Source organism: Lepidothrix coronata, unplaced genomic scaffold (genome assembly GCF_001604755.1).
Source record: "Lepidothrix coronata isolate B3197 unplaced genomic scaffold, Lepidothrix_coronata-1.0 Scaffold8, whole genome shotgun sequence".
Classification (NCBI taxonomy): Eukaryota; Metazoa; Chordata; class Aves; order Passeriformes; family Pipridae; genus Lepidothrix; species Lepidothrix coronata.
The window spans coordinates 10974830-11002255 of record NW_016690188.1 but is presented as its reverse complement, the minus strand read 5'-3'; the positions used below and the strand labels follow the sequence as shown (position 1 = coordinate 11002255).

At 43.1% G+C, this 27426-nt stretch overlaps 1 protein-coding gene across 4 annotated transcripts in view; it reads right to left on the bottom strand.

The window, feature by feature from the left end:
- The window catches only part of ARHGAP22 (Rho GTPase activating protein 22), a 149682-nt gene that overhangs the window by 4953 nt on the left and 117303 nt on the right, over positions 1-27426 (bottom strand). For 3 of the 4 annotated variants that reach the window (XM_017803837.1, XM_017803838.1, XM_017803839.1), the window contains 5 exons: positions 17308-17515; positions 13365-13497; positions 8610-8683; positions 7514-7635; positions 3900-4803 (listed from right to left, as the gene is read on the bottom strand). In XM_017803837.1, the coding sequence (XP_017659326.1) occupies positions 3900-4803; positions 7514-7635; positions 8610-8683; positions 13365-13497; positions 17308-17515 (1441 nt within the window). Of the gene's footprint in view, positions 1-3899; positions 4804-7513; positions 7636-8609; positions 8684-13364; positions 13498-17307; positions 17516-22991; positions 23238-27426 lie in introns of those variants that run through there. The other variant, XM_017803840.1, reaches the window with a different exon arrangement.

Genomic DNA, 27426 nt, shown 5'->3' with positions numbered 1-27426 from the left:
TCTTGAGAAAATATGCTCAAATCTTAGAAAATGACATTTACTTTAGGGTACAAGACTGGATGTCTGAGGAGATGTAGTAACTCCTCAATTAGGCTGAGTGCAAATGTATAACTCTGAAATAATCTTTTAACCTCTGTTTTCATCCTGATACTGTTTCTCTATATGGATATCCAGTACAGAGCAACATCCTGGGAGATCAGGTCAGAGTCCTTCCTCACCATCCATTTAATGGTATTTTCTGTAAAGTTTGTTGTTGACCCTGGGATGGGGTACAAGATTTTACAAACCCCAACATGTCATGTGAGGAAGAATCCGAAGAACAGTCTTTAAATTTAATCTGGGTACAAACTCTAGTGCAAGACTCAGAGCTTTTCACTAAGGATGTCAAAGAACAAGGTTCATAGTTTTGTGACTTGAAAGAAGCACAGAAGGCAAAGCAGTTGCTGTCCCCTCTGTCATGTTTCCTAATCATAAGATGGAGTTATGATGTTAATAAAGAGGAGGGAATATTTTCAGATAGGAATTTCTGATCACTAGGATATAATTTAAAAAATTAGGCTTTTCCTAGGAAAAGCGTACCCCCTTTAAAATAGAATAAATTTTAAAAAAATTATTTAAAAACCCCCAAACCCCCAAAAAAACCCCAAACATGAAACCACCCCGCCCTCACTGATACCCAGCTGTGAAGCTTACCTTTCTGTGAAACTGTGAACAGGTTATTTTTAGACAGAGTAAATTATACTCAACAAGGGCATGCTACTGACTCCATACTAAAACAAACAAACAAAAAACAAATGGGGGCTTTGGCAGTGCCAGAAGGGTCTGAATTCCATTTTGTGACTGGCCAAGATGCAATTATGCAGGCAGTGCAGTTTCTCCCCTTGAGCTGTTCCTTTACATTGTTTTACATGCAGGTAAAGATGGCAATGGGATCCTTGTCGCAGTTTCCACAAGGAATCAGAAAGTCACACACAGGTGCACTGACCTGCACCAAGTTCTGCAAAAAAGGCCCATCTTGGTGAAGGCAGACCTTTATCACCAGCCAGCTGTGGCTTCTTGCCTAATAGGACTCTTCTGAAGCTGGGTTGCTTCCCCACACACATACTGTAAAACATTTTTGTTACATTCTACAACTCTGAGCTGCCAATTACATTTTCCTACCACTAAATTTAGGGGTCAGCTACAGCAGCCTAGATTAGCTGTCTATGTTCTGAATTACAGAGGGTAACAATACCTACTACATTTCTACATACACAACATAGCAGTCCTCTCCAAGATACTTCCATTTTCTTAAGGAGTCCAGGTGGTAAACGTGAATTACTAAAACTCAACAGAGAATGTCTGATAATTATATTAACCTTGAGGGAGAAATGCTCTGGAACAGGCTGGTTACAGGCAGGCCATAAAACTTGCCTCCCTCTGACTAAGAGAGAAAATAGGCAGTTGATGATGAGAAATAACAGCTTTTCCATCAGCAAGTGTTCCTTACATCTGCCACAGGCAGGTAGTGACTCTGCTTTCCCTCCACTTATGTATGTGCCAACAAAAAGCTCATGTTCTTTCATTAAAACTTGTCCTGCTACACACACAGAGTTCTGCAAACCACACAAGCACATGTACAACTGTAAAGCAATAAATTATTATTTTTGGGGACTAAATTATCTTCAGTAAAATAAAGACAGTGAGGCAGCCTAAATCTTTCCTGCTAAGCAGCCTCCCTTCTTTGCTAGTTAGCTCTTTCCACAGAAACAGACTTTCATGCAGTCTCAAAAGGAACATATTTTTTCACATGTAAATTGCTGCAGATGTAGTAAAAACATTGCAAAATTTTTGAGAGCTGAAAAACTTGGCTTGAAATTCTTAGACTTGACAGCACAATCCTTCAGGCTGTAATCCTAAACAGCTGGAGTCATCCTGTTTGATACATAAAGGCTGTGATTGCATCTTGCCTGGTTTTATGAAACTATTAGTTCATTACGCATTTTCCTCTCAGTTACTTTGCCCTGTGAGACCTGGGCAATTTATAGCCCTCCCCTCCAGCCACAGTGCTCTCTGCCCTGTCCAGCTGAAGGGGAAAGGCAGGTGTTAGAGTTGAAGCAGCTGGAACTGCTCAACAGCTGGAATGAAGAACAGGTCTTCCTGGATGCCCCTGATGTTCACAGCTTAAGGCCCTGTTGGAGCAATTTTAGTAATAAGAGGTGGAAAGCCATCTCTTCCCCCAGGCAGCAGGTAAGAATGTGCAGCCTGGTGTTTCTGTTTATTACTTTCTTTCCCTGCATCAAGGCTTGCCAGAGCAGCTCTGCAGAATTAAATGCAAGGCACATACCTTCATCTCCTCCCATTCTGCATCAGTAGGGCATCTAAAAAATCCAAATAAGCCATGAACTACCACACTCATTCAGAGACCTTTTCCAACACCCCATGCTAGCAACTGGTGATGTTCTCATCAGCTCCTGTACCTGGAACACAAGGTGAGGGTAGGCTTTTCTCCCACTCTGTGACGGAACTGAAACTGCTACACAGCCTCTTTTTCTTTTCAGCTTCACACACCAAGGCAGGACAGTGCACGAGGCAGAAATGCTGCAGAGGCTGGCAGGTCACCACACCATAGGAAATCATAAAATAAAGCAGGAAGGTAGCAAGTAGAATTCCTGCCTTAACAGCTGGCCCACAGGAAGACATCAAAGTTCAGATACATTTCTGAGAAATTAATTAATTAACAAGAAAAAAAGTGGCAACTAATGCAGCCTGAAGCTGTGCTATACTATGCCAACTGTCATACTTGCTTTTGGTACCAGGTTTGGGAGACTGTAAACTGAGGTATGGAAATGCTACCAGAGTTTTAATAATTGAAGGAGTATATCAACTCCTTCAACAAGTATATATATCAACAAGTATATATATCAACACCTGAATACAAAAAAAACAACAAACCCTGAGAACTAAACGATTAGTAGAAAAATGGGACTACAGCCCTTCTTCAGTGCTTTCATGTGAATATTTCCCTGAGTGCTTGCCTGAAAGTCATTGTATTAAGCACATACACTCATAAAACCTAATATACCAACTCCCACAAATGAATAAATATGACTTCCTAGTTCTTAATATTTTCTACTTCCTACAACAGCCCCTGTCCTCTCACACAGCTCTCCTGAAAACTAGAGGAATTTTTCTGAGCTCAGCTCTTAAGTATAACACCAGCAGTTGTGCAAGGAAACACCAGTGGGCAAATAATGACACAGTTTGCTGTCTGCTGCACAAGCTGCAGCTCGCTGCTACTCCAACCCAGGGGCTGCCACGGGAGCCAAAGACCACTTTTTACATAAAAAAACAAAAGCAAGGTTTCTAGAAGTTTAACACAAAAGGGCTGCAGAAAAAGTTGTAGGTGAGATGCAGTCCCAACACTACAAAAAAAATCCACTGCAGAATAGTCAAGAGCAGTTTCCTCAAGAATGTTCCTGTTGGGAAAAGCAACAAGAAGCCCTCAATTTCAGACTGATTTGGTACAAATACTAGCACCTGCACAGACCAACAGAGTTCTTTGTTGAGGCCTGACCACGCTGGGTCCCAATTCCTGCCTCTAAGATTTGCTGTTTCTCTGAGGACAGTAAGAGGAGACTTTGGCATTACCTGTGCCGTTCTCATTTCCACTGAAAACACAGAATGTGAAATACTGGATTTCCCTGTATGGCAGAAATCCCCTTTTTTTTTTTTAGTGACCTCTTAGGTCAGAGAAAGAAAAGCTGGATTCAGAGAGCAGTGAGGAAAAAGCAGGACCAGATCTGCTGTCATCTAAACCCAAACTTCATGTCTGAGATCCTGATACCCTTCAGAGCTCATGCTCAGACAGGGCTAATGTTGGCAGACAACTTCCTCGTCCCCCCTGCAGATGACATTACCTTTTGATACTAGTCTCATACTCAGTCCTCTGTTTGCTCAGTTCTGTCTTTAGCTCCACCACCAAGCTCTGTAAGGCCCTGGAGCATTGGACAGAGTCTCGGGAAGCTGCAGCTGGGTCGCTCTGTTCGCTGCTGCTGCTGCTGCTGCATGCATCAAACCTGTCCATGCTGTTTTCCAGGTCTGCAGTCTTGCCCTCGCTCTGAGACAGTGAGCCCTGAGTTATCCACTCGGTTTTGAGAGAGCTTAAAGCAGAAGAGTCACTGGCCCGGCAGGCTGGGCAGCTGCTGACTGAGTCCATCACGGAAATCTCACATGACGACGTTGACCATGTAGTGCTGGCCATGCTGTGTGTGCTGAGGGACAGGCTGGATGAGGGGACGTTGTCGTAAGTGGAGAGTCTCTGGGAGGAACATGAGTCTTTAACTCGCTCCCCAGATGCTGTCCGGCGGTGGCCTCGGAGTGAGTACAGTCCGTTCATCAACCAGTTCCCGCTGGAGGAGAGATTGGGGATATCTAAGGATGAGCTGCCGAGCTTTGGACTCACAGACCGTGCTCCCTGCTGGCGGAAGGAGTATTTCCATGGAGGCAGTGTCTGCACTCTTTTACTGGGGCTGGTGGCAGGCTGAGTTAATTTGCCACTATGCTCTGGAGGAGTGTTTCTCACTGCAGGTCCTGGGGTGGCCTCTAGTGCCACAGCATTGCTAGAAGGCAAATCAGCGGGACTGGGAGCACTGTTCTCTGACCTGTCCTCCCCGTCCTCCTCAGAGATCCACTCCACAGTACTGCGCTGCCGCACAGGCCTGATTTCCAGCTGGCTCCCTGGCACGTCTGCCTGAGGAACAGCAAAGATTCGCCCCTGTTCACTTATCAGCACTGTCATCAGGTGTTGAACTAGTGAGGTGCCTGTGGGTGGAAAACAAAGGCAAGCAGTTGAGGAGAGGTGAAAAGCCCTCCCAGACTCATCCCCAGCCTGTGGGATGTCCCGTGAGCTCCTCTGAGGCCTGTGGCTGCCATGCCTTTCAATGGGTCTGCACAAGGAGCTACTCTGGGCCTTTCTATACAGGACTTCGAAGGAACAGGAGTCATTGCTTTTGCTGGAAAGTGGGACTGTGAAGGATGTGGGTCTCAGTTCAGTTCATGAATGTAGCTGACTAGCAGAGTACAAATTATCACTAGCAGTGATTAATAAACTGACCTGCTTAAGCAGGCTGGAAGCTTAACTGACCTTGGAGGATGACAGAGGTGGAGGACACCTGGAAAACAGGGCAGGTCTGTACCACACCAGGCATGGGCTTCAGAGCCAGCATCAATCTCAGTGTTTGCATCCATGCAGCATAGTGCAGCCCTGTGCGGGGATGCATGGCAAGATCCTGAACACACTAACCTATTCGCTGGGATGAAGCACCTCTCCGTCCAGCTTCCAAAACCAGCAGGTTTACACAGCTAGGTTGCAGTCAGTTTTATAGTCTGAACAGGCCCAGAGCTACTGCTTATTGAAGAACCAGAAATTTCAGCTCAGGCCTTCTGCTGCACTCAGTGTGCAGAGAAACTTGCAGAAAGTATGACATTTGCATGATACTCACAGAAGTTGTACAGCAAGTGCAGAAAGTACTTGAAATTATTTAAATCCACAGAAATGAGCTATCATTGTTTTCCAGTAGTGGAGCCAACTGTTATGAACTAATGAGAACACCACACTTACCAAACCTAATACAAAGCACTTCCTACAAAAGAGAAAAACCCTTAAAAGAGTGAATATGCCATTCTATCTTTAAGTATTAGCTAAAATAGAGAATAAGACCAACATACTCAGGCGTTCAAGACAAAAGCCTGATTTTAATGATGACATTTTGGCCTGACAGCAAGAGGTACTGAACTCACCTACCACTTCTATTTTATGTCTGTGAACGCAGGAAGAGAAATAAAATGTCTTGAAGATAAGGGCATTCCTAACAATTTAGCTGTCAAACTTCAGATATTTCTATTTTAAATTCATGGTTTAAATTTGAAGAGAGACACAACTAGAGCGCTTTTGTTAAGATCTGGGTGCAGTATTTTACTTTACCAGTTTATTTAGCAGATTGAAATTATCCTGAAGCTAAAAAAAATTGAGTCTGTACACTTCCCTGTTATTTCTATCTAATCAACCTTCTATCCTCAACTAAAAATTAAACAAAACATTGCTATTGCTGTTGTTATTAGTATAATGATTAAGTAAAAAAATCCAGCCTACATATCCCAATTTTTCTACAGTTCAGATCTACGTCAATACAGAATTCCAGGTCAGATCACTGTAGTGTTTTTAGATGATGATTAGGAGAGACCAGGAGACCACAGCATCTGTGGCACCCGTGCACCTACACACAATACAAGCACCTCTGCCATCAGATGAATGGCATAATGAAATGCCTGAGGTGAACTGAACCCAGACTTGTCACCTGTGCCAGCTGAACAAAGAGCATGCTGTTGGCCCAGGCTGTGAGAGCCGTACCAGCGCTGGCCCAGTGGCCACTAGGGGAAGTTACAGCATCACACACAGGCTGATTTCAGCTGTCCCCACCTCTCTAATAGTGAATAATCAGCATGTGCTCCCACGCTCCCTTCTCCTCCCTGGACTTTTGTACCTTCCACACTTTGAGGAAGTCTCAAATCTACCCTTAATAATATGGCCCACATCTCTGTGGTAGGTTTTGAATCCCTGAACAACTAGAATATGTCAGGTCATGCTCTGAAGTTGTCCTTACAGTGACTTGCCATTATGGGCAACATCTGCACATCACCTGTGCAGACCTAAAGGCACTGCTGCTACTACAGCATAACAATATTGGTGTTCTGTGAAGGATTTCCATCACGCAGAACACCACATCAGCTGTCCCCTACAGCTCAGGAGCAGCACCAGAGCCAAGTTCAAACATCCTGGGCACAGCATCTCTATCTGTGCTGCTGCTGCACATCTGTGCAGGCTTGCCAAGAGCCCACAGAACTCAATGCAAAGACCCTACTAAAGCCTGCACCACAGTATTTGTGTTCCAGTGCCACCTGGGAGAGGAGCTGCTTCCCAGCCCTAGTGTCAGCCTACTCGACCCATACAGAGGCAGATGATTTTAAAGTTTCAGATTTTTACATCCAAAATTAATGATTTTCAACTCATTTCTTGGATTCTGTGAAGTTCTGACCCATATACAGTCTGCTTAGAAAACTACACTTCTAAGACACCTAGTTATAGCCACTGTGGCACAGCAAAAATTACAGTCCTCTCATTGTGGCCTGGATGTTCTCTACAGGTTGCTGTATAACCACTGAAATGCACCATTGCTAAATGACAGCAGTTTGGTACTTAAGCATGGTCCTTCTGAAAAACATGTGAGCTTTCATTTTAGCAGTAGGTTCAAAAAGAGTTTCCAGGTGGCAGAGGCATCTCCACATAGTGGAGAGACACTCCCAGACCAGCAGCAAATGGAGTAAGAGAGGCCAACCAACACACCCCCTTCATAGGCACTGATGGATGGCTTGACTTGTTCTGACTGTGCAGCTACAGATCAGCTACCAACAAACGCATGACCTACAGCTCCAAAGCACAGCTGCTGTGCTGTCTCACAAGAGCAGTACCTACCTTCCATCATGGTCACCGGATCTTCCATTTTGGGACGTAATATATTTGGTCCAAATACTGTAGCCAGGTTCTGGACACTCATCTTGTTAATGCTGGAGTGAGCCTGAACTTCATCGAGGAACCTTGAAAAGCCCCCCCAGAAAAATCAAAGGAGGAGGGGAATAATAAGTAAGTCACTTCTTAGACTATAGGCATTCTGGGGCAGGGACAGTTTAGTCTTACTTTCATACAACCCTGACACCTGAAATGATTCTGGGGACTAACGCAGCCTAAATACTCAGTAATCACCCCAGATCCCTTTTAGTGTATGAACTAGAGAAGACAGGATGGTTTCTGTCAGAAGTACCCATCTAGCAGGGATCCAGCCTTCTACTGGGTCTGAAAGGACAGCTTTTTGCATTTTTATAGGAATTCTCCAATTACACAGATTGACTTTACATAGTTTTCACTTACAGACATAACAGAATTAAAAAGACATTTCACTCTTCTCCTTGTCCTAGAACTAGCAGCCTGTGAAAAAGGCTTGAATTTAACAAAATACAGATCACAGAATCATAGAATGGTTCGGGTTGGAAGGGACCTTTAAAGATTATCTCATTCCAACTTCCGGATAAAAAGGCAGCCCAAAAACTGGGAGAATCAGCACAGAGATGAGGGGAGACAAGGCTGTGGAGTCCCTGGAATCCAAGAGGAAGCTACTCCTAACCACACTTCCAAACCAGAGCAGATGCCAGACTGGCTGTTCTGACTGCATCTGCTACTCAGCTTGTGTCATAAATTTTCCAAGTGTGCAATACGTAGAAATAATGTCTTTCTTTAGTGGTCTGTAAGTACTTCTGAAATAAACAATATAATACATTGGTATCATTCATGCCTGCTGCCAAGGCTGTGGGTGACAGCAATTTGCTTGGCTGATGCTCTTGGATAAACCAAGAGCTTCCTTCAGGCAGGCTGTTCGTTCACCTCTGAATGTTTTATAGGAGCAGTAACTTACACGTAAGTGATGTCTGAATATTCATACATTCAGAGTATATTATTTGCATGTAAGCCTCACGAAACTTAAAGACTTTTCCAAGTGTTAATTAATTTCACTTACTTGCATATGTATTTGAGGAGGTTGTAGTTGGCTTGTGGCAAATTCTTCACCTGTTTAACCAGTTCCTGGGTTCCCTGAGGGACAGGAAAAACAAGAAGGAGAGATATTAATGCAAATGCTGCAAAGCAGACGTGACTTTCCTTCAGTACTACAAAGTCCTCTTTCCATGGTCAAATGCTGCATAACAGCTGACAACACAAGGACGCTTCGCTTTAAAAGAGGTGTCACCTAATGCACTGTGCATTACCAAAAGAAACCACAATGTCCGGAACTTGACTCAGTTCTCAGTGGAAATCCTCCAGTCAACTTTAATGGTTGATGTAGAAGCCTTCAATTAGTAAGGCCTGCCAGCCTTCAAAACCTGCCCACTGGCATCAGTGGCAATGTACCAGCAGATGTGCCTTTGCAGGACGTGGCCTATTTGAAACTTTGAGGCATCGAGTGCAGTACAAACACATCGCAGTAATGCTCAACTGGAGCAGAGGAGAGCTTTCCTTGAAAAAGCTAAATGACACTCCAACTACCTCCTGTTTAATTACATACTTCTATTTGCAGTCATTCTGACCGGGAACCTACTTCCTCACAAAATTTCTGTTTTCACATTAAAACGTAAGATGAGACATCAGCTGAATGAATGACTTAAAACCCTGAAGCTATTTAAATCATATAATGAAAACCTCTGACTCAGAAGGCTATTGTCCTGCTACAGTCCTAAGTATCATTTGCTTCTTCCTGTCAATGCTGCAGTTGCCCTGGATATTTGCTTATTTCGGGGGACAATTAAACCTTTTGTAGAAAAATAGATACCGAAGCACAATTACGAAGAGCGATAGCTGCTAATGAATGACAGAGGGCTGCAAACTAATGATGGAGACATTCTAGAAGCAACTGGTTCGGGGCCAAAGAAGTGCAGTTGGACATTCATTTCAAACTCTCCTCAATTTATTAAGGACTGTTAGGGAGGGAATTCTGTTGGCCAGACTCTTGCAAGATCTTCCTGATTTCTCTGGTCCAGATAAGTCAGAAATATCCAGAGAGCAGTCTCTATCCTACCTTTCTCCTTAATGTCCTAAATGTATAGGTACTTCTTTATTCTGTATGTCCCACCACAAAAAAAAAAAAAAAACAAACCAAAAAAAAACCAAAAAAAACTTCTCCAGTAAAAACCTAAAACACAAAACACAATTCTTAAAAGCAGCAGGTCTTTTTTAATTCCTTAGCTTAAACACCATGCTGTTTTAACAGTGACAACAATGGAGACAGCAATAAAAGGCCAGTCGCTTTTGAAAATCACAATCTTCTTTTTTAACTTCTGAAAATTTCTGAATCAAGAACAGCTGCTACTGACGTGAAGGTTAAGGTCAGTTGTTCAGGTCAACCAGCTTTCAAGTGACAAGTTTGAACTAGAAATGGGTGAGCTGACAGACCTAATTCCCTCTTGAATTTTGCTCTGTAACCCAATTTATTTCAAATAAGGAAATCAAGATGGTATTTGGCACTATATTTCAAGTACTCTGAATTAAAATACCATAGCTCCACTGGAAGCAAGAGGAGGCTTTAGAAAGAAAACTGCAGGCAGCTGTGAACAGCAGGGAACATGACCTAAAGATACAAGATGCTACCTGAAAGAAGAAAAGGTTCTAAAAATTTATCATTCATCCTCTGTCACAAGGAATCTCAAACATGGTATTATACAGAAAGTATCTTCATATTTATCAAGGTAGAAACACCTGCCAGGTTAAAAAAAGCTTTCTCTCCTACTGCAGCATTTATAAGCTGTGCCACAGATTTCTACCCACCAACCACTTGAACTGCAAGAGGGCAGAAGGCTAAGCCTGGTAACACCACAGCAAAAGCGTAAAGGAAAACACAAGCTCGAAACCGCTGAATTAACAAATAGCACTGACCATGCTATGGCTGCAGCCCAGCAAGCAACACAAGCACTGCACTGTTATTCATCGTGGGATTTTGCAGTGATAACTCTTACCTCCTTGAAAATGCTGCTTTCCAACGAATTATCCCAAACCCAAGGGTTTTGCACTGTGTGTAACAGATCAGCACCAATTTGGAGCTTCTAGTTTGGCTGGAAAACTAGTAACACTTTAGGTGCTCATCCAAATTCAGATCCCTCTTTAAAAACTCAAAGCCATGTGTTCAATCCACTGAACTGCTGTGCAACTCTAGAGTACAGGTAGCAGTGAAGGCTGAATACTACCATGTCAAGTCAGCTCAGACTCAAATGAGTTTTTAGAAATTTGAAGATCTCTCTTTCTCTAAAATTGTTTTTAATTTTTGATCCCTTCTCCAAATCAATCGGGATCAGAATCAAATCTCTTTTAATGCTGCAGTCCTGGTGAGATACCTGGAGACCTCAGCACAATCTAAGGTCTCTGTTACGTTTCTGTTTGCATTTGAATACCAGAGATGAGTTGGATACAGAACGAAGAGATGAAAAGCAATTTGAATGAAAAATGGAAAGCTTAGCACAGTGCTGGAGTTAGGCCAAGCTAAAATCATAGTAATTTCTATCCACAATCACAACGTAGCAGCACAAGGTGCCAAAAGTTTTATTCGAATGGCTAATTTGCCTTGGGTTTTATTGGGTGAGGGGGGGAGAGTGGGCGTGTAAAACTAAAGAAACTGATATTTCAAGTTCCAAGTAAAAAATGAAAACAAAATAGTACTTCAAACTAAACACCATGCTGTTCTAACAGTGACAACAATGGAGATAATTGTTTTAAATAATGTTTTATTCTTTAATAAATATGTTTTGATTTTTAAATTCCCTGCTTATCATTATGTGTTACAAATTATGGTTTCAATGAAACCACAGTTTCTAGGCAGGGGGATTTTCCATGTGGGAGGCGGCGAGTCAGGCCCCACAGGCTAGGTATGACTTTGTGCTACATTCTGCTCCACGTGCTACTGTGCACGTACAGCATCTCCACCCTTGGTGTGGGCACTCCACCTTCCTTTCTGAAAAAGTAAACAGTCCTTGCTAAGGTTCCAGATTTTGTTGAAAAATAAAATTGCTTATGTTTACAACAGCAGCTTAACAAAACAACTCTGTGCTAGGACCAGTGCTGTATTTTGTAAGCTTTCATTTTGGCTATCTTGTGCTCCCCATCACCTTTCTCATCCAAAGAGAATTCTGCACTACAAATCATTTGAGTCTGACCTTGCTCCCACAGAAGCAACACAGATGTTGCTTCCCAACTGCTGCAGCCTGTGCAGGCAAAATCAGGCAAACAACGTAGTTAATAAGCTGAGAGAGATATACAATTATGTTTGCCCAATTTGGCAGTGTCTCTACTCTTGTGCAAGAGTGCTTAATGGATCCAAAACTTCTCAGTCTGCACATCTTATGACCAAAATGAAACCAGCTCCACTGCCTCAGAAGTACTGCTGTTTCTTGTGAAATAACCGCTGTGTGGTCTGTAACACAGCACCCTGCAGAGATGCCTGAGCTCACTGAGGGTAAGGCAGAAAATGAGCAAGTTTTGGAGCTAGTAGACACATATCTCTACCTATGAAAAGACAACACTAGTGCACTGACACACTGATGTGGCTGTGTCCAGGATGCAAATGCATATTCACCTGTGGTAATATACTGTGCCATGCACAGAAATTTGCTTTCTTGGAGCTGATTGGAGGTTACATCATTTGAGTGTTGAGAGCAGTAAACTTGCCTTTTAACCATAAAATCTTATATTACCACATATGCTACATTTGAGGCGCGCAAACAAGCTTCTTCATATGGGCATCATAAAGGACAATCTCCCCAGATCCTTCTGCCACTTGAACTGAAGGTGAACTCCAGGCTCACAGTGAGGAACAGAATCCCACCAAAGACAAAGATGAGCATGCTCTTGAGACCACACACAGAAAACAGAACTGTGGACTGCAGCTTACAAGCCCTCAGGTCTTTGCCTCTTTAGCAAAGGAAAGACACCAGTAACAGCCCTTACAGCTTCTTTAAATTTCTGTTTTAGAAAGTGGCACAGTTCCACCGCATCAGACCAGATCCAACGTGCCTCTGCAGACAGCAAAGGACTAAGGTAAGAAGAACAATATGGATGAAACCAATCAATCAATCATATTGTAAATTATCCTGCTCCTCTCAAGCAGTGAATCAAAATTTCCATGATTGCCACAGACTTGATGATTTTTGTCAGCCCCTTTCCTTGCCTGGAAACCAAAGAGAAGAATATCATAAGAAGGTTCTGGCAAAGTATTCATAGCATTATTTCCCTCCCCATTTGGGGATAATAGCATAGTCTGCTCTTTTGTAGTGCCTTTCCTCTAAGAAATACAAAGGCCATTGCACTGATCACTGTCTCATCCACCAAAAACTTTGGGAAGCAGAATATGTTGTTCTGATATTTGAAATGGAAAACACAGGAAAAGGGAGTGACTTTATACAGACTGCTAATGAGTTAACAGCAAGGCTGGGAAAGGAACCCATACCTCCTTCCTACCTTGCATCTCTTGCTGATTATGCTACAGAACAGCTTTGTTTAGAAAAAAGAAGCACCAGGCTAGCTACAAGACTGACTTCAAAAAAAGCTCCTGTTTCAAGCAATAGCCTGTGACAATAGCACCCAATTCACAGCTTCAGGAAAATTCAGAGAAAGGTTCCCAGGGACTTCACTGATTTAAATCAAGATTGAAGAATGATGAGAAAAAAAATTATACTACACTGATCTGGGGAACAACCTCTGATGTAGAAGGAGACATATTAGAAGGATCACTGACCTCTCCTTCATCTTTTGAGAGTAGCTGTCCACAAGAAAGAAAGTCTTCATATTTGGCAAAGGGGATGACAGGCTCTGGCAGCTCTCGAAGGTAAAGCTTCAGGAGGGACGCCACAGTGTGAACATCTGTGTTGCTGCAACAGAGAAGAGGGAAGGAAATTTAGAAACCCGCATTACTGTAAAGTTTGATGCCTTTCACTTGGGGTGCATCAAGGTCCCTCTTAGGGACAGGGACAAAGTTGGCACATGGAAGGAAGCTCTTCCACCACATGTTTCTACTAGACAGGATGGTCTATCTGGAAACAAGGGAAATCTCCCATTTTGTCAAGATATAAATGCACCTGAGGCAACACAGGCAGTGGAAGGGATATGCCCATGACACTGCTTCAGGTAGGGTGGCACTGCGGTTCCTCAGCCAATGTGGATCAGGAATGCGAGCAATACAGTCCAGGCAAGTGCACAGTGAACACACAGCATTGATAATAGAGCTCAGCTCCTGATTCCATGAAACATAAGCTCTTAGCCTCCCACTGATCCTTCCTGATACTCTCCCCAGCCAGCACACACATACATGTGATGGGCCAGGCTCCCAAGTGTCCTAGTCAATCGTTAGGAAAAAAATGGAGGAAGCTGGATTTCCTCCAGGTCCTCTACTGGCATTTGGCATGACTGCCCGGCTTGTGGGTCACATCCCCTCCCCCAGACTGGGGTATCTGGCATTTCCTAGCACATCTGTTATGATAGGATATCGGCTTTTATTTTCTCTCCCAACCCCAGAACTTCTTTTTCCTCTTTTCTCTCCTTTTCTTTAAGTTGGGTTTGAGGTGTTAGATAGCACGATGAAGATGCATCTGTTCTTCCCTTTCCAGCTATCCAGCTTTTGGTGTATGGCAATACCTCTCCCTCATTTCAAGTTTCCTGTTTTACAACTTTGTTAATCATTGCAGGTGACCTCCTCAAAGGTTTTGAGTGTTGGAAGTCTAAACAGGTTTTGTCACCAGCTCCTCCCTACCCACCATTATTCTGGCAGTCTTTAAGGAAGAGAAAAACACATCATAAACATTGGGCAAGGGAACTTCAAATCTCTCTGCTATCCAAAATCTGAATCTCTTCTACTTAGTATACTTTTAAGCATTTTTGGAACACACGGCTAAAACAAAACTGGAAAAATTACAACAGGAAGCTGTCAGCAGATACCACTTGCTTCTAATCCTGCTAAAGCTATTCCTATTAAACAGCTCCACCATATTTGAGAATACCACAGTTTCACATAGTGGTTTTCTTCAGTTGATTATAAACATTCTACAAATGAGATCAGTACCATTATTCATTATTCTTTTTTTTCTTTAGTGCAGACTTTCAGGCATGGATGGTGGATATGACTATCACAGAGCAGCAGAGCCCAGACTACAGCTTCAGGGCTGCTGGCTGCAGTAACTGTTTCATCCATGATGCCATGTGAAATCCAGCCAAACTTTCAGTGGCATGAAAGTGCAATAGGAGCAGACTGCTGTAGGTGCTTCCAAAACAGCAACACCTGGCCTTTCATAAGAACATGCACATGCATTAAAAACCCAAATTGGAAAAGCAAGCCTTTTAAAAATAAATATTTTAATTATCAGTCATCACAGAGATCTGATCCACCACGGGGCACGCAGGCTCTGTCTGTCTGGAAGATCACTGTAGTTACAAAAGACACCTACAAGTGCTGACTGCAACTAGGAAATAAGAAAGGATATTCCTTTTACTACACCTGATTTGGAAAGAAGCATAAAGATTTCACACTTCTGTTGCCTAAGCATCCCAGGCCATACCTAGACAGTTTTAGTTACACGCAGAAAAAGTTACGTTAGCTAGGAGGAGGAACATTTCACTTAGCCAGAGTGTAACTGCCTCTCCCTTGTTGCTATCTGTGACTATACATATACATAAGATAGATTATATATACACAAGACCAGAGAGAGTTGGGCCTGCAAGTTGCAGTGGACATGGTGGAAAAAGCAAAAGGCAATAACTGGGAGACTCACAACTATCACACCAGTCAGGTAACCCAGGGAACTCTCAACTATCACACCAGTCAGGTACCCCAGGCTTGCTTCCTTTAATTCTGTACTGAACCTTCAGTTATCATATCACACATCGACTACCTGAAAGGCAGCCATTCCTTTGTGGAGATCTCTAGTTAAAGGGGAGACTTAGATGCGGAAAGCACCTTTATTTTCATAGGCATTTGCACTGGCTAAATAGATCAGTGCCGAGGGTGGTGAGGCACTGGAACAGGTTGCCCAGAGAAGCTGTGGATGTCATCCCTGGAAGTGTTCAAAGCCAGGCTGTATGGGCTCCGAGCAACTTGTTTTAGTGAAAGGTGTCCCTGCCAATGGGAGGGGGTTGAAACGAGATCATCTTTAGGGTTCTATTCTGCTTTAAAAATGCTGGGTGGAGGCTTGGCTTATCTTTGTAGCAATGAAGTTAGTATAGATAACACTAAAGTAAAACATGAAATTGAAACTGTCATTCCTAATTAACTCCTTCCATAGATACTCCTGTTCCACAGGAGTATAATTGAATGTGTATAAGCATTCAATTAAGATAATTCTAATTCTGAACAAGAACACCCAGACATTCAATTAAAAATACAAAGATTTTTTTTTAAGAAAATATTGAGACAATTTAATGATTTCAAACTTATTTTTTCATGAAAATATTTCTCAATGTTTGACACATCCATTTAGGAAGCAAATACTGTCTGTGGTTAAGAATCAAAGAAATGAGGATGGGTGGTCTGGGAAGCTGAGGGAAGGGAAGAATTAGAAGAATGTTCCAAATAAACTCCAAAGATATTCTTCCCAAGATGAGACCAAATACTGTTTCTGCCCACGCAGGAGAGTTCTAGCTCTTCCTGGATAGCAGGCAGAGAAGTTATTGGCAATGTTGAAACTGGTTGCAGGTCCAAGGGAAGTGATCCCCTAAGGTTAATGTGCTGGTAATATATCAGATGCCACCTGCATCACCTGGAAAAATGGTGCTAGTGAGTTCCAGCAAGAAATGATGCCAGGTCTCCAAGACAAGATCCCAGATCTGATCTCACTTATGGACCTGCGAGACAGGGATCAGGCCAGATCTACAAAATGGCCTTGGATCCAAATATGCCTGAATGGTCTCTGCTAGGGTCCAGCCCTATTTCACAAAGCATTATTAAGGTTAGCACAATGCTGACCTTCACTCTGGGCAGCATGTACATGTGACAGAGTAGAGGAAATGTTAATTACAGGGTATGGACAGGATTTGACTGGAAGGGCCCTGAGAGCATTCACCTTTCTGATCATTTGACTGCCTGAGCTCAGGGCCAACATAGAGATAGCAGAGCTGAGAGCTGCCCCTTCCCTGGCTGCCCTTGGATGGAGCGCTCAGAGACAGGTCTGACACTTCCCATGGGAATGGATACTAAGCTGAGCATAACAGTCTCTGGCATAACAGGGAAGATGTGTGAGATGGTGGTGACTATTCTGAAACCTGGTGACAAAGGAAGAGTCGAGCTATTGCCCCAGGCAGATCTGCTGTGTTTGTGACAAGGGAGAATGCAACATCTGAAAGCAATGAAATACCTAGTTCACCCCTGTCATACCCCTTTCTATGAGGGGATCCCACCAACTGCACAGTATGCTGCACCCAAATCTAGCAATGTTTTTCATTCAACACATGCTGAAGCTGAAACACTGGAGTAGCCCCATATAGATTAATGAGCCCATTTTTCCCTTTGCTCAAGCACTGAGCTGAGTAAAGGCCTCCACACCCAACACCATGCATGAGAAAGCTCCATCAGCATTTTAAATAAAGAGAATGGTGGTGTGGAAAGAACACATAAGCCAGGATAGCCACAGCAAGGACATTCCTGGCAGATTTTACATGTCAGAAATACACTAGCCTGAATTTGGTGAACTCACCTGTCAAAAAGGGGTTTCTCTCCACAATCAAAAGAATCCTGCAGATCTTTGACAAGGTTGGCTTGTCCAGGCATCCGAAAGAGCCCCTCCTCTGTAAGACCTCGCTCCCGAATAAAATCCACACACTGTTCCACCAGCAGCGGGGCCAAGCGCTGGCCATACTTCCGCTCGTACTGTACGGTGTCCTCCAACCGCTGTCCAAAGATCCCTGACAGCAAAGAGCAAGAAAGACATCTGGGTGTCAGCTTAAACTCCTCTTGAGCTACCGCTCAGGGCTTACAAAGGGGGGAAACTTTCACATGGAGGGGGGAGCCTCTGTGAAGGCCCAGTTTCCAACAGACTCTGAAGAATAAAATTATTTTTAAAAGCAAGAATTATATGATGAATGATTTTTTTTCCCTCTTCTTAAGAGTGCTTCAAACTATCCTCTGCCCTAAGCTAGTTCATATCTCATACACAAGGAAGGTGGGTTTAAGATTATGCTTATGGTAATCCACATCTGTGCTGAGTGTGAATTAAGTAATTATACTTTTATTGCATCTTCTGTCCTAAGAAGACCAAAACAAAGGCTACACTGATTTTATGGGACACATTTCCTTTCTGCATGCACCCTCCTCTTAGGCTCTTCTCACACAGCTGCCCTCCAGTAGTTTGCAGCTAGCCAGTCCTACAAGCAGCAATCCCACTAAGAAGGGATTGCTAACACTGCAGAGTACAGCTGTCAACGTTAGAACTGGCTATTGTGAGAATCTCCCACCATCTTGGGAGACCCTTTCTATATATTTTTCATTAATTAAACTTGCTGAATGAAAAAAACAAACAAACAAAAAAACCAAACAACAGTAAAACACATGCAAAATCCATTGCCCTTTCTACTAAAAAGTGTGTGCTATATTTCTTGCAGCTTGGAAATATCAAAAGCACCAGATACCCTAAAATGAGACCAGCCTAGTTAATTCTTAAGTCAGATCTACTGTAGACACACATCATCAGGTATGAAGCACTGTCTCTTTCTTTGGGGAACATGAAGTTCCTGGTCAATACCAGCTGCTGAATGCCAGTACTGGCACCAGATCTTTTGACACCAAGGGGCTCAGGCTGTAAGAGCCAGAGGTTTTAGTTCAATTCCTGCCACTAGAAAACTGCTCCATGTAAAAGGACAGCCACTGAGTTGTGTTCTGAAATTCTAATTCTAACACTCCACAGTGTGTGGTGGAGTCATGGCGGACAGCATCCAAGTTAATCACGTTTTGGTCATAAAAATTCAGTAAGTGAGGGAATCCCAGAATTTACTGAATTTCAGATGACAAGAGACCATAGCAGATAGGAAATTCTATTTAAAGATTTCTCAAAGCAAGAGGAAGCTTTCTACAGATATCAAGATCTTCAGATTGTTCATTCAGCAGTTAAACCTGCAGCTCTAAAAAAAAAAAGCAGCATGCAATGTTGGACTTACACTGTTCCACAACCAATAGCCAGATGCAGTGTTTAATGGCTGCACTTATGTGCTTATACCAGGCCAGGGAATTTGGTCATTTCTTAAGGCTCTACTTACCTTCCCGCTAGTGACCACATATTCCATTTTTACTTTAGTGCTATATTCATGAGAGGCTGATAACTTCTGGCAGGAAGCTTCCTAATGCCTGTTCACTGTTCTTCATAGGAGATACCGTGTCAAACCATACCTGCTTTCTATTTTCAGTCCAACCCTGCTGAATCCTCAGGAAACAAACCTTTTGTTATCAGTTTCAACTCCCAGAATGAAAGCTTCAAGAAGGATCCTGAATTCCAATTTCCTTTCCCTGCCTGTTTGTTATACATTAGAAGACAGAAACCTTCCTTACACCACAGCCTACACAACTGCATTACAGTATCAAAGCCGGAGGGCCATGAAAAGTCTCAAAGGAAATTCCCTCATCCTGGCAGGAGGGCATGCCCTGGAGCATGGGAGCGACTTATCTTTATCACTGTATATACTGGATTTATTGCAGAGTAAAGGTTTTACTAGTTCTCATTTCTAATCTGTTTGAATTTTCACTGAGTTGGGTGTCTCTGAAGTTACGTTCTAGGATAGGGAACGTCTTTCTGCTTTTGCACAGGTTGCTTGGTAATCTCATCACATAATCCCTGCTGTCATGATGGGGCATATCTATTTCCTTTAAATGATAGATGTTGTTCACTCTTCTAGATGCAAGACATACAGGTTCAGGGAGGTCAGCCTGTGGTAGATAGCAGCAGGGCAATAGCAGCCCTATTTTCTCAGATCTCTACTTGTTGAATCACAGCCCTGTTTCCTAATGTGTCTGTTTAGAGAAGAGTGTGGGAAAGAAGTAAATGCTCTGCATTCCCCAGGCATAAAACATATATAATGTTTTTCTAAAAGCTCACGTTCTGGTGTTCTAGACTTAACTCAGATCAAGGACAAAGGCAGTGTCAGACACACACTGTAAGCAAGCACACACAGAACAACTGCATGCATAATCTCCACTGAGGCTTTGTCTACTTTTCCCGAGCCTTGGCAGGTCTGTGGTCAGCAACATGCTCTAATACATTTCAGGCAACATCAGTCCTTGCCTTCAACTTGGAGCACAACAGCTGTAGCTTTCTGTAGGTACAATCAACCTGTGAGTGACTTCCGAATAACAAGTGGACTACAGTCAAACAGAGACCACTGACACAGAGATTAAGGAACGTGATGCTAAGGAAACAGAGATAGAAAGGGGACCTGCTTTGAGACTCAGATGGAGCAGTAGATGGACCCTTCACAAGCACAGCATCACCATTACTGTCTGCTGCACATCCAGATGTTGGGGATCCCGTCTTTCCCCCTTCTCGCACACTGAGGTCAGTAACACCTTTTTCTCCTGGATAAAAACAACGATCTTTGGAGGAAACAAAGGCACTGAAATATTCTTACACTGCAGTACCGTTCCACCTCCCTCCAGACCATTTCAAATAGGTTACAAAAAAAACCAACAGGCATGAGACCAAAACTGACACGACTGAGGATGAAGCTGACCTATCTATCACATGATGAGTGAAAGGAATTGGCACAAGTGTGGGTTTCTTCTTGTGTGACAGTGTGGGCTGAAGGGCTGTGCAAGTGAGAGCACACAATCTGCACAGGTCATTTTTTGTGGGAAGATGACTCTGAAGCCATTGCCAGGCTGAAAGACTTCTCCCAGCCCAGCTCTCTTAGGTGCCTCCCACCTCGGTTTGGCAGCCCCACTCCAGCCCAACCCCAATTGCAGATCTATGCATTTTTCTTTACCTTGAATCCTAATTTTTCTGGGAAAGCACTAGAGAAGATCACCAAGCATTGCGCAGACCAAATATTTCACCCAAGTTAAGTCTGTTGCTAACTGCAACTTTTCCTCTGTTACATTTTTCTAGTTACACTGCATCTCTGTTTTTTCTTTATCCTACTTTTTTTTGCTGAGCCACAGACAAGGACCACCACAGACACTGCTCAGAAGAAAGACTGCTCTCAGGCCAAGTCTTTTGGCAGTAAGAGCATTATGGTTGGTGTTTAGAGAGAAAAAGCACAGAGCTGCAGCTAGAGTGGGACTGGAAAGTTGGCCTTGGAGAAACTGTTCATCTGTGCAGTGGTTGCAGAACTTGTCCATGGCTTAGAAAGGGACAGTAGTGCTAAGGTTCATAAAGGAGGAAGCTAAGAGCTATCTTTAGAGTGGGGCTGGAAAGGGACTGTCAAAGGCAAGCTGGAGATGCTGACAGTTCCAGGCTTGCAGAAATCTTTCATGTGGGCATCTGCTGGAGGACCTTGATGAAGCCTGCCCTCAGGAGAATTATCACCAGGGCTCTCACAACCACACTGGTAACAGATTTAACAGATGCGCCTACTTCAGCCTCCCAGGGCTAAACAGGGCAAACTGAGGAAGTGGTGTCCTGCTAGCCCTGTAGTGTTCGTCTCACCTCAGTCAGGTCTCAGAAGAGCTTGTTGAACTATGTACCAAAATGTCCCTGAAACTACCAGGTTATGACAGCATCTCCGGGTCGGACAGGGACTGCCCTGCCTTGCAAGGAAAAGCTAATGTGGAGCCAGTCACACACAGCCTCATCTGCTGGTTCCTCAAGGCACAGGCCTGTTTTTAATCACTGGGGCCTGCAGCTGAGACTGAACTTGGCAGCGCTTCACTCCATTTGATGATCCCGCTGGAAGACATTAAAGTCTTTTTCTTCATTCAGAAGAAGGGGAGCCAGTGCCATCCAGTCACACTCCAGACAGAATTAGGCTGGAAATAAAGCCAAAAGATTGCTAGCAACCTAAGGGTTAACTTTCCTTGTAATACCCTTATCTATAGTTAGGCCCTTTTGTTTGGTTTCAAAGCAGAAAAAAACTCCAGCGTGCCTGGAACCACATCCTTAATCTCAGAAAGATTCAAGAGATACAAAAAAAAAGGGGCTAGCAGAGCTACAGAATTTCTTTCCTCCACTCCAACAAGCTGCCTCTGTTCTTTAAAGATTTAGGTGACTCTTTGTGGAAAAAGCGAGCCAGGAATGATGTACTGACTAAGACACAGACAGGCTTTCTGTCCTGGCCTGAATAGCTCACCCACCAGCTCCAGGCATACAAAGCCTATACATTCAGCTATGCTGTCCAGACATGCAGTGGGCAGGAAAATATATGCTCTCTGCTACATTTTTCCTCTTCAGAGCTCTGATTTCAACCAAAATAAACTAAAGACAGAGATAAAGTCAGGTTTTGAGTAGATTTTTTTCATGGGGAGGACTGAGGACTCCGTATGTGCTTAAAGGGGGAAAAGTCCAGACACACCTACGTCAGCTGTATGTACAGCTTATTACACACACGTTAAAAGATGTGTGGGAAGATAATCAGGCTTACACCTGGATGCTGCTGTACAACAGAACATACACCCGCGCACGCATGTGGTGCCTCACAGACAGGCAGTTTACGGATATAAAGATTGTGTACGTGCTCACCTGCACAGGTAAGTGCCTGCTTTTACCTTCCCACTTTCATTCTTAGTTTCCCATTTATCTGTCCCTCTCACACATGAAAGCACTGAGAAAAAAATCACGGGCAGATATTCAGAAATGCATTTGCTTCTACAGCACAAAACACACACAAACCTATAACTTGTTTCCCCTCCCCTAGCCCACCCAAGCACACACTATGTGAATTACTGCAGCAGCAACAGAAAAAAGAATTGCATGGAAGGAGCCATATGTACCTAAGAAAAAGATAGTCCTGAAAAACTAAGCATTCTAGTCAGCCAAAGAATTCAAGAATGAGGGAAAGGAAGCAACAGATAATTAAGAATCAAGAAAAAATTATGAAATAACTTGCTCATGGTCACACAAATGGGTCTGTGGTAGAACTGTGTGTCTTCTGACACTCCACACAAGGACTAGTTTCCATATACTAGGAGCTGATTGTTCTCAATCACATGCATCCATTTAAATATTCTATCTAAAAGCAAAGAGAAACACTCCTCCCCAGAACTATCTTCAAATGCTAGCTTGGTCTCCACTAGTATTTTTGGCCATGGGACAATGACTCTGTCCTTCCCACTCTTTCCCCCTTTGTAAAGTCAGCTCCTATTTTAGATTCTTAGTTTCTGTCTAAGGCTAAACTCAAATATCTGCTTTTCCTCTAGAAGGAAAACCATAACAAATCTAAAGTCTGGAAAATCATCTCATACCTCTCGTTCTTGTGCAGCACTCTGCTACATGACAGGCGCTGAGCTTCAAGCAGAAACCAGGCAGTGTCAGACAGCAGGAGCGGCAGAGAAAGAAAGTCCTGACTTCAGGCATCAGACACATTCTGGGTCCCAGCACTGGCAGCTTTCCATTCACCCAGCGCTTCAGAGCGGAGAGCAGCCGATCTGCCCTGGGAGATAATCTCGGCAGCACATCTGGTCTTAGCTCCACAACTCGGCATTAATTATGACTTGTGCAGAAAGCATTTGAAATATCCAATGAGATGCAGAGCTCCCCGGCTCGTTCCGCACAGAGAAGGAGAGAGGAGAAAGACAGGCAGGTAGGGTCTTGCCCACCCTCGAAGCGGCCGCCAATGTAAACAGCAGCTAAGTATGGGTCACAAGTTTTAACAAAGGCATCCCCCATCGGCTCTGTAATATATTCATGCTCTAATTGCTTGTCAGATCTATTCTAGATAGCTGGAAAAGCTGAGCAACAGTTGCCGTCTGCATGCCACACTCTGGATCCCTTCCTGATACAGGCAATATTAGCTGTGCTGCAGGCAACCTGGTGCCCTGGTCTGGCCCCTGATCTGCTCGCAAAGCACCAGAACCAGAAACCTCAATTTGGAGGGGAACATTTCCCCAGAGTAGCCTTAGCATGCTCCAAGAGTACCTCTACAGCTCTGGGACATGTTAGAAAGTTTTACAAAGCTTAGGAAAAGCTACAGTCCTTGACCTGTGCAGGTTTTTTTGGTACTTATAGCCTCTGTTTTAGCTTTTTACAGAGAAATTGCCTGACAATTAATATCTCAGCTAAATAACTGGTAGGGGAATGAACTAAAAGCTCCTTATATGTGAACCAGTACCCAGTCACTTTGCTTGCAGGAAAATATTCACCCCTCTCAGCTCCTGCTCTCAGAGAAAGAAGCCTGTAGTTAAGAAAAAGGCTTATCACACAATGCCCTGTGCAGTTATACAGAGGTCAGCTCCCCATCCCATTCACAAAATGCACTCATGTGACTACAAATCTGCAGCAGCCACTACCCCAAAACCTTTTTCATGAAGCTTCTGGGTAATTTTATCAAGTTTAGCTAAGTACTTCTCCCTCTGCAGGGAAAAAACAAAAACAACAACAAAGTTATCCCTGTCCACAGCTGCTCATCTGCTTCAACTATTAAAATATGTCTGTGGTCACTGTATAGAGCACATTCATCTGAACTTAGTGGCCCACCAGTTTCTTAGCTACACTGTGGCCCGGCTTGAACACACGTGTCAAAGAAGACACTGACCCAGTAGTCAACCTTTGAGATTCCAGTCAGTGAGACAGTGTTGTTCCACAACAAACTTCTCTACATTCTCTGTTTTGACCAAAAAGCTCCTGAAGAAAAGAGCACCCCTCACTACAGGTGAAGGCAGTACCAGGATCAACAGCTCCAGTTCTTGAAAATGGTATGATTCTTGGGGCTGTCCTGCGCAACGCCAGAACTTAGATTTGGATGATACTAGTGGATCCCTTCCAACTCAAAATATTCTATGATTGGCAAGGTAGTAAGGCATTCCTCAGCTATTCAAGGTATACCCTGAGTAGCATGGCATTGCACAGCTAGACTCAGAAGCTCAGACAATACACTAGACACTATTTAAATCACACTACAGAATATTTGGAAAGTGATGGAAATCCTTAAACAAAAGGTACAAATGAGATCCTGGGTATTCCTCACCCTTTAATTATCCTCTCTTCCCTTGTTGCGAACACAGAAGGCTGCAGGTTAGGGAGAGCCTGCCTACAGTGCTAAGTCTTCTAAATGGCAGAGACACCACCAGGATTTTTGGCACTATTCCCTGGAATAATATCTCAAAATGTGTCCCATCTGTTAATAACATTATAGCGCCTAAGACTCAGTGTTTGGGATAGCAGCCCAGGAGATAGCAAATGCAGACTTTTATTCTTCCATTCACTTCTCCATTTCTGTTTTCCATCTCTCAAAACACAGAAACAAGGAGGTATCCAATGAAATAGAAAGTCGTGCTGTTTAACGTGGATATTGTTATACCCAAAGTATTATTAACCTGTGAAATTCACAGCGTCTCTGTGGCCAAGGACACAGCATGACTCAAAGCATGATTAGACTTCTCCAGAGCCTATAATGCTAGGAGTTGTAAGAAAGATGATGAAACTGATGCAAACTCGGATTTCTGAGTTTTCCAAACAGCAAACACAGATCTCTGGTGAGAGAAAAAAGCTGGAGCACATGCTTGCTCACAAAAGCATCATGACTAAAGCAGAAAATGGAGCTGCCTCAGTTTGTTCCCTGCACAAGGTAACTGTGCAGCTATAGGTGTCCTGTGACAGCAACGTTGTGCTACACTCTCCAGTTACCACTTATCTTCTTACACGAAACAACCCTCAGTCCTTTTAAAAGTGTGTTAAAAGTTTGTGACTTAGACTATAGAATATGATGAGACTGGAATAAACACAATATAGATATAGATATAAATATAAATTTTTTCTTCTTGTTGAATTTCCAGGTCATACATGGATCCTGCTTTCTCTGTTACCCCCATTTTCAACAATGAAATCCAAGACTCACACATAATCACTGGATTGCAGGGGCTGAAGACTCTAAAAGTATACTTGACACTGCAAGAATTGCAATAAAATCCAAAGAGTTGTCCACATTGCGTATAAACTACCATCTGGTAGTTTTCCCCTGAAGATCTCCTCACACACATGTGCCAAGAAGAAAAGGGGTAATGGAGATTGAACTCCCTCTTTCCCCACTTGTATGAAGTTTTTTAACTGTAGAAAAGTTTACCACTTGGCAGATCTTATTTTCTAAAGAAGAGCTTAGGTTTATTAGACAGTAAATCTCACATGAACTTGCTGCTGGGAAACTGGAGGCATTTTCTTTCCCAGTGTCACTGTAGGGACAGAATCGCAATGCTCTCATGACCTAGCACCACTGCAGTTACTCTGTTGCAGGTACTGGAACACAGAGAAAGCATCCTGCCTATATATGTCACTACAAGCCTCAAGACTGGTTGGGAAGTTCACTACAGCTCACACAACCTCTGAAAATCCAAGCATGTTTTAGGCTTGGCATCTAACTCAGGTGAAATTCAGTCTTGAATCTGGTTGCAACAGACAGGATTGGTGAACCCGCATGAACTCATAAAATACTCCTTCTCGTCTCTGATTGTGAGCAAACTTGTTGGCTTCTACAGCTCTAGCAAGTGCCCATAGGGTGTGGGTATTTTTAGATACAGGCTTAGCGTATTAGCTAATATACTCAAGCGGATCTGAGGGAGTTCAGAGCTAGGAAATTGCTCTATTTGTACAGAAAGGGCCTAGTATCAAAGTTAGAACCAGAGCTGAAGTTCCCTTATTTTCAAGAAGGTTGAGCCTTATACAGGCTCATTTTTTAATCCAGGTAAGCACAGGCACTTGAACATCTTATATCTGCTGAAAGCTGGCAGTGAATTGACTACAGATCATCAGTCACAAAGCTGAACTCAGCAGGAAAGACTTTAGCAGTATGTCCTCTGTACAGAAAATTTCCCTTCCACTTTCCTCCCTCCCCAGACTCTTTGGTCAGAACCTTCTCCAAAAAAAATTATGACCCCACCCCCCTCACCTGCTGGGGTCTCCACCTTTACTGGTGAAATTAAATCTTCTGAGAATAAACAACCTTCTGGTTACTGACTGATAAAACAGTTCACTCTGGGTTAAAGCTTAGCAAATAGCTATACTCACCCTTCCATGACAGCAGATTCTGCCTAACCTGTGTGAGGTGTCTTCCCAGCTCTCCAAAATATGTCAGAAAAGGAACTGTCTAAGGAGCACAGTAAATTACCCTGCCATAAACTCTGACCAGTTTATGCTCTAAAATTGAGATTTTAACTGTGTGCTCACTGAGAAAAGATGATAAACAAACATAAACATCACTTAACCACTGCATTCTGAATCCAGAGCCCTGTGTTTATTGCTCTGTTTCTCTTTAAACAAAGGCAAGAGTATTTAGAGAACAAAACATCAAGAGCAACAAAAAAATGCCTTTTAGCAAGCAGTGATCTGGACAAACATGCCCTGGAAAACTTCTTTCTTCCCACAACCTAAGATCATATTTTACAGAACCTTTTTGTTTACTGACTCTTGCATATGTCTCTCGATGTTTAAAAAAGAGCTTCCATACCATTGTCATAAGCTATGTCTGTAGAAAGCACCTGACCAGCAGATCATCTCTGAAGTGTGCTGCATGTTGATGCCCCCAATGCACAGAAAACTTTACAAAAAATCTGTGTATAAGTAAGTTAAAAAATAGTTATGACATAGTATAATTGTTGCCACCAGTGTCTCATCACCAGAGATAGATGAGAATTCCAGCTGTGGGTTCAAATGCAAGGATCATGGAGTCTGAAACCTGTTGCTGATCCT